The sequence below is a fragment of the Alligator sinensis genome, unplaced genomic scaffold (assembly GCF_000455745.1).
Source record: "Alligator sinensis unplaced genomic scaffold, ASM45574v1 scaffold811_1, whole genome shotgun sequence".
NCBI classification, from domain to species: domain Eukaryota; kingdom Metazoa; phylum Chordata; order Crocodylia; family Alligatoridae; genus Alligator; species Alligator sinensis.
In genome coordinates this window covers 928359-936248 of record NW_005842579.1, presented here as the reverse complement: position 1 = coordinate 936248, position 7890 = coordinate 928359, and the positions used below count along the sequence as shown (strand labels likewise).

Here is a 7890-nt window from a genome sequence, read left to right as displayed (position 1 = left end):
ACCCTGAGCTGGACACCACCCCCCCAGCCAGGCTTGGAAGGATCAGCAGGAGCATCAGCTGCCCCCAGGCAATGTCCTGCCTCCATCCATGGCCAGTGCATTAGGGGAAGGCAAAGGAAGGTCCCAGGCAGTGTGGGTAGAGCTGGACTTGTGAGCCTGGGCCTGAGTATGGTGGGGGGGCACTGACCACACTGCTGGGGCACACATCTATGCTAGGAGGACTGTGCACATACCCCATTGCTCACCCCCAAGGAGGGCAGGGATGGCAGAGCCCAAGGGGGTTGACCCACCATTGGCATGTGGGAATAAAGGCAAAGCAAACCTGCCTCTTGAAAACAGTTTAATGCTTGCACCTGTATTGCACGGACCACGGCAGCACCCCCCCAAAGGGATCCATGCCCCAGCTGCCTTCCAAAGGGAATCGGGAACACGGAGGCTCCCAGCAGGCTAGGACCACATCCGGGAGCAACGGGGATTCCTGCGTCCGCCTGGACCCCGCAGGGCAGGCTCCGAGCAGGGTGAGTCTGGGGCCAGCCCGGAGCCCCACGCCGGCGGAAGCAGGGCCAGGCTGCAGGGCAGCGGGGTGGGCTCCCGGCCCCCTTCCCGTGCCAGGCTCAAAGGTTGAGGCAGCAGGAGCGCTGGGCCGGTGCAGGGGACTGGGCAGTGCTGGCGGTGCTCTCGGGGGACAGCGTAACAGCATTGTCCGGGGCGCTCTTCTGCTTCTGCTTCTGCACCTTGTTGAAGATCTCTGTGGGGGCAGAAGTGCTGTGAAATGACCCCTGGCCCTGGGGCAAACAGAAACCCACCCGCCGGGGGCAGCCAGGCACCGTCTCAGTGAGCACAGCCAACCCCCGTCATCTCCAAGGGCATAATACCAGCCCTGAGCCCTGCCAGCCCTCTCCAGGGCAGCTCCACAGGGCATAAAAGAGGTTCATCCCCCCCTTTACACCCCCAACCCCACTCTGAAGGCAGAAAGCAGCCAGGGGGCTTATATAGGGCTGCCCTACCCAGAATGCTTTGCAAGCAAGGGGAAACCCCTCCCCTTCCCCACTCTCTAAGTGATTGACAGCTGGGCTTAGGCAATCAGCTCTTTCCCCTGCAACCAGGTCTATAATGGGGGGGGGACTGCACCCTCCCCAGTGCCCCCAATGTCCTACGCACCCCGTAGCACGGTCTCAAAGGCCTGCTCCACGTTGGTGGAGTCCAGCGCTGAGGTCTCGACGAAGAGCAGCCCGTTGTTCTCTGCAACAACAGGAGTCTCACGAGGTGCCTGGGCCTATGCCGGGGGCAGCACGGACCCCCTAGCACAGAGCCCCCCGCACAGTCCCCTTGGGGCATCTGTATTTCCCACATGTAAAGCACCTTCCGATTTCCAGCAGGTGTTTTTTTGGGGGGTGGGTGGGGAAGAGGTGTGTGTTGTATGCAAGATGATAATTTTGGGAGCTCAAGACCCTCAGTTCCAGGCCATGGGGCCAGGTAGCCAAGCCAGCTGAGCTGCAGGGGGTTAGGGAGTGAGTCTGTGTACCTGCGAACATCTTGGCCTCCTCGGTTGGCACCTCTCGAGCCTGGGCGAGGTCGGTTTTGTTGCCCACAAGCATGACGATGATGGTGGCTTCAGCGTGGTCATAGAGCTCCTTCAGCCACCGCTCCACCTCGTCATACGTCTGGTGCTTGGTGATGTCGAATACCACCAAGGCGCCCACCGCGCCCCGGTAATACCTGCCGAGAGCAGGCAGCCTCACCATGGGACCCAACCCAGAGCTTGGGACAGCCCCACAGCACTTGAACCGGGCCCTGCAGCACATTTCCCGCCCCAGCAGTGGCTGAGCAGCAATGGGTAACAACCTACTACTGCTGGCATGCATCAGAGCTGCTCCTTGGGTTCAGGGAGGGATGCATGCAGAGTCCCATGGCCATGAATGCCTATGCCTTGGTGAGCATCAGTGCCAGCTTTCCAGCCAGGCTGTTTTGCATGGAAGAGGCGCAGGGCAATGGGGTATCAGGGAGTATTGCTAGGCCAGTGGGAGAGTGGCTGGGTCAGGGATTGGACCCATGCAGTGCTGGCTCCAAAGGCACTAGGAGGAGACATCGAGGGCCCTCCCCGCCAGGGCACTCACGCTGAGGTGATGGCGCGGTAGCGCTCCAGCCCAGCTGTGTCCCAAATCTGTGCCTTCACCATGGCGTTGCCCACCAGGACAGTGCGGGTGGAGAACTCCACGCCGATAGTGGTGCGGCTGTCGTGGCTGAACTCATTGCGGGTGAAGCGTGAAAGCAGGTTGGTCTTCCCCACACCTGACTCTCCGATCAGGACCACTGGGAGGCAACGGAGAAACCTCCATCAGCACAGAAGGGGAGTGGAGGGAGAATCCCCCTGTGCTGCCAGCAGTATGGGGCATGTGAAACACAGTTCTGGAGGGGATGGTGGGCTGCTTAGTAGGAGCATTGCCAGTAGATCGAGGGCAGTGATTCTTCCCCTCTATTAGCACTGGCAAGGCCACATCTGGAGTCCTGTGTCCAGTTTTGGGCCCCCCACTGCAGAAAGGAGGTGGACACACTGGAGAGACTCCAGCAGAGGGCAACGGAAATGGTTGGGGGGCTGGGGCACAGGACTTGTGAGGAGAGGCTGAGAGCACTGGGCTTACTGAGTCTGCAGAAGAGAAAACTGAGGGGGGATTTAATAGCAGCCTCCAGCTCTCTGCAGGGTGGCTCCAAAAAGGATGGCACTGGACTATTCTCAGTGGTGGCAGATGACAGAAAGAGCAATGGGTTCAAGCTGCAGCAAGGGAGGTTTAGTTTGGATATTAGGAAAAACTTCCTCACTAGAAGGGTAGTAAAGTTCTGGAACAGGTTACCCAGAGAGGTGGTGGCATCTTCATCCTTGGAGGTTTTTAAGACCCGGCTAGACAAAGCCTTGTCTGGACTGATGGGGCTGGTCCTGCTTTGAGCAGGGGGTTGGGCTAGGTGCAACTTCCCAAGGGCCCTTCCCACCCTCATTGTCTAATTCTATATAATTTTGGCTGTGAGCTGTGTGGGACAGGGACCTTCTTTGTTTGTACAGTGCCCAGCACAGGTCTTCAGACCTAGATATACAAGGGGATTTAAGCATTGCATTGCATGGTGCTACTCAAGCCCTAAGCAGGCTATCCAGGCCTCAGCGCTCTATCTACCAGGCTGGAGGGTGCTCCAGGACGGCCTCTTCTCTCCTGGTGAAATTGTTCTACTAAAAACACTCAGAGATTCACCAGGGCAGAGAGAGGGAGAACGACTGACTTCACAGCCTGGCAGCAAGCGCATTGGCCTGGGAAGCAGGATACCTGGGTTCATCTCCCAGCTCCAAGGCAGCAGTTCTCAACCAGGGGCCATAGCACTCTCGGGTGCCTGGAGATTTTTTCCAGGGGGCTATGCTCTACGTGTGCAACCGTGATTTGCAGGACAAACCCTCATACAGCAAACAGGAGTCCAGAGCTGCAGATTTTCTGAGTTCTTTGCAACAGAAAAACTGCTCTGGTATTCATTTGGTAGGCAAAAAAAAAAGAGGTGGCACTTTCCAAGGGGCTTCTTGAGTCTATCCAGAGGTGCCTCCAGTCTAGAGAGGTGGTGAATCACGGGATTAAGGAAACCAACCATGAAAGAAAGAACCAAGTGCATGAGAGAGAGAGTGAGTGCAGTGTGAGTTGCTCCGCTGTGGATCTGTGGGGAACCGAATGCAGACCAGCGGAGCCACCCTTCAGCCGACTCCACGATTTCATTTCAAGCCTTGTTATATTTAGGGGGGTCCCACAACTGCCAGCAAGTGATGGCATGAAACTCACTGCTGCCATTTGATGGGGAGCTTTAAAACATACAGAGAAACTGGAGTGAGTGGATCCCAGAGACAAATCAGAGCCCACCACTCATCACTTTTCTAGCTCATGATTTTTGAAGCCGGACTCAAAATATGGGGTGGGGGTAGCTTTTTTCCTGCTTGGGACTGTTGCTTCTGCCTCACACGCCACAATGATCCTTGGAAAAGTTTGCCACAAGTTTTTGCTTGGCTTTCAGGGTCCCTCTTGTCCTGTGACACCCTTTTAACTTGGCAGTGTGGCAGCTGGGTGCAAACACAATGGGCTGTCAGGACAAGAAGAGCTTTGGATGCTGCTTTCCAGGCAGTGTCTCCTCCTGGCTCAGCCTGGGACCCCCTGGGGTGGAGAGAGGAATGCCTGTCAAGCTGAGGTCCTCTACACCGAGCCATCAGGATGCACTTTGTGCTCTTTCATGGGATTTCTGCCCCACAGCACACTGCAAGGGCTGGTTTTCCCCCTGCGTTACAGAGAGATGCAGGCCCCAGGTGCTCAGAAGGGGTCAAACTGCCACCAATTCCAGCTCCCCGTGAGAACTAGCTGCCCCCACACACCTCTGAGGGTCTGGGGCTAAAGTGTGCTCCCAAGGTCACTCTGGACATCAGTGGCAGAGCAGGGAGAAGAACCTGGTGTGTCACCTCCCAGTCCAGGCCCCTGAATACAGCCTGTCCTGTTCCTCCCATCCCAGACCTGCCAGGTGTCCCTCAGGCTTGATTTATTGCCTTTATTTATAGCTCAGGCACGGCCCAGCAATTAAAAGAGCAGTTTTTGGTGTACGGGAAACCATGCACATGCACAGTACAGGGGCCAAGGCAACCCCCAGCCTTGAGACAGCCCCTGGCCCAGGCAAGCAGAGCCACAGACATTGTTCCTCCATCCAACACCAGCTCAGAGCTGCTTCCAGTTTCTAGCCACTGGCCCCCTCCTTACCCCGGCAAGCCCAGCTCAGACGAGCTGGCCTGTGCCCTGATTGTGCCCGTGGTATCACTGCAGCACGCAGGCATGGACACGTGCACCAGGCCTGGGCAAACACACAGTTCCCTGCACCATCTGGCAGTGCGAACAGGGTGTTAAAGAGCCAAGAGGCCTTTTCTGGGACAGGCTCCTCACCCCATGCTCCTAACAGGACCCTGTCAGCAGGAGCTGGGAGAATCCTCTTCATGCTTGGCAGTATAGGGCTTAGGACACACAGCTGAGTGAAAAAACATTCAGTATAGAGGCAGCAGGGACCAGCAAGTAGCTCAGGCTCAGGACACCTCGGTTTTACTCTCACCTCTTCCTGAGCAAACCCTTGCTTCACTTCTCTGTGCCTCAGTTTCCCTTCCCCGCCCTTTGCTATCCAGGCCATGAGCTCCCCAGGAGAACAACTGCTTTGAACCTGCACTGGCACCTAGAAGTGGCTGTGATACAGACAGGGATAAAACCACGCACAAGGCGGGCCGCTGTATTTCTAAAGCCTTGAATTCTTCGCCTCTGATGCCACCGCCAACACCCTGGCTCAGTCAAGCGGAGTGACTTTGAGATGCCCGCTGAGACTCCCCTCCGCCCCCTCCCTGGGCAGCCGGGTGTTTATCGTCTGTGTTTCACTCCACTTCTGGCTGCTTTCACAGTTCTCAATCCCAAGCCCCACACTGCAGACACGATCTCTGGGCTGGGCAGGACAGCACCCATATCAAGGAGCTGCCGTAAGCCTGAAAACATGAACACACCATTGAATGTCATTTGACTGCAGAGAGGATTTGAACTCGGCGCCTTCCATGGGAGACAAACCAGGAGCAAAATATTGCAGCTTACTAAGGAGAGTTGTTGAGGTCACAGCTCATCAGACCCCTGCTCTCTCACCTACACTGGGAGCATCTACACATGCATTAACATGCTTTAGTTAATGCCCATAAAATCTTGTACCTGCATTGGAAAGTACTAGGAAAATGTGCATTAGCCTGTCTTAATGCACATTAAGTAAAGAGCATGTTTTTGTGATGCTTTAATGCGCATTAAAATAAGCTAAAGCGCACATGTAGACAGGCCCCTGACACCCAGGCAGGCAGGGGTTAAACAGCTCTGCCTCTCACCCTCTTTTCCAGGGGAATCTGGTTTTCCATACAATGAAACATCTCCACCAGTACAATATTTAACTTCCTCCACAGTCTATTTGCTTTTTTCATTTGGGGAAGGTCTAAAAACCTCCCCAAAGGGAAATTTTCAGATAAAATTTAGGAAGCTTTGGTTTTCAGACAAATCTTTTTCTGTTTTGTTTTCTGACAAAATAGGACATTGTCAGCTGCAAGTTTTGATGCAAATATATATATATTTTAAACTTCTTTGATTAGAAAACATTTCAGGCTCACTTCTAAGACAGTTTCCCCCCAGTGAAATCCACACTGAGCTAACGAGCTGGAAACCAGCAAAGCTTTTCCTTGAAACATTAAGAAGTGAAATGCTTTCATGGATGTTTTCTGGGTGGTTTCCCCCCCCCCCCCCCCCTTTATTTAAAGGGTTCAAATGGGTCTCTCAGAAGGGACATAAACCGCTTCCAAAACCACAGAAAAGGACCCCGGGAGTCGGTGCTCTCCAGCCCGCTGCCCCCAGCAAGACCGCGCTGGTCTAAACCTTCCCAGCCAAATGTTTGCCCAGCCTGCACTTGAAAACCTCCAGTGACCAAGATCCTTTTTGGGGGGGGTTTATGTTCTTAAGAGCCCGCAAAACCGCAGTGGTATTTAGTGCAATTATTTGTTAAAGCAACATCAACGGGGCTGGAATATGCTGTTCCCAGGAGGGCTGGCGTCCCGCTGAACCAGATCCTGACAGCCTGGTGCATTGGGCGTTATTATTTGTAGGGCAAAGCCTGGACTGCCATCGAAGCCTGGTGTGCAAGGGGCTGGATACGGAGCCAAAAAAGAAGGGAGTAGCTGGGAAATCTAGGTATCTCCCTCTCCATGCTCTCTGCCTAGGCGAACCCTGAAGCATCTGTGTCTCCCCATCCTGCCACTTAATACCCATTCCCTGGTGCTGCCCTGCCTCATGCCATCAGCCAGGAAGGGGGGTGGGAGAGGCAGTAGTAGTGCCATTCAGTGGCCCCTGTTGGCATGTCACCACCCGAGAGTAGGAATCCCCCGTGTCTTGCCTGTGGACCCAGGTGACTGCCATGGACACCATAAGTCTTGCTGGTGGCCACCAGCATCCTACCAGAAGCCACCCAAGTTGTGACCCCCACCTGCTACCCCGGGTGAGGAAGCACCTCCTGCTCCACTGCATCTCTGCACCCCTGAGCTGTCTGCTGCTTTGTGCCTAGGATGCTTAGTAGGGACAAGTTGGTGGAGCACAGCAAATGAGCTTTGCTGGTCCCAATACCTGGTATCTCCATGGGGCTTGCGCTCAGTCTGGGGGTGGGATTTGGGCCCCCGGTCTCTAGACTCCTGATGGTGCAGGGTCCTCTCCACTCCTTGTCTGGATACCTGCTCCTTCCCACTTTTTGCTCTGCCAGCAACACCCCCACCTCCACCCTGCCTACCACCCCCCAAATCCCATCCCTCCAAAATTTCTGTGCCCGCTAAATTCCACCCCCTTAAAAGCAGAGTTTGCAGGGGGATGAACATCCAACCCGGCCCTGAATCCTCCAGGATAAAGGCAAGGGGGTGGACGGGGTGCAGAGAACAAACTCACCCTTGAAGACAAAGTTATAGTCTTCCTCCGGCGCTCCCATAGCTCACGGCTGCGCCTGGTCCCCTCCGGTGCGGGGTCCGGCTTTCAGTCTCGGCCTGGTTCCTGCCCAGCCAGGGTGGGTGGGTGGCAGGAGGGTTTGGGAGTGGTTTCTGCACCAGCTGATCAACCAGGAAGGTGGAAGGGAAAAATTCTTCCCTGCCAAGAAGGCCGATTTGGAAGCAGCAGGGGAGCAGGTGTGCAGGGGAGGCGACGGCAAGACTTTAGCAGAGCCGGGCGACCGAGCTATGGGCAAGGTGCAAAGGAGCTCCTCGCCAGGCAGGTTGGAGCTGCGTGACTCAATAGGGCGTGACCCGGTGTCGCTGTACAGGGTCAGCAGGTAGCGCCAACC

The 7890-nt window shown here is 55.5% G+C and overlaps 1 protein-coding gene across 1 annotated transcript; it reads right to left on the bottom strand.

Annotated features, from left to right (window-relative positions):
• Positions 1-306: 306 nt before the first annotated feature.
• On the bottom strand, positions 307-7862 carry RAB25 (RAB25, member RAS oncogene family). Its single transcript, XM_006032595.2, has 5 exons — positions 7503-7862; positions 2118-2313; positions 1526-1719; positions 1162-1242; positions 307-748 (listed from the first exon to the last, which is right to left on the bottom strand). Exons 1-5 carry the CDS (start codon positions 7540-7542, stop codon positions 615-617), a joined length of 645 nt encoding a protein of 214 aa, XP_006032657.1. The 5' UTR covers positions 7543-7862; the 3' UTR covers positions 307-614.
• Between the last annotated feature and the right edge of the window lie 28 nt (positions 7863-7890).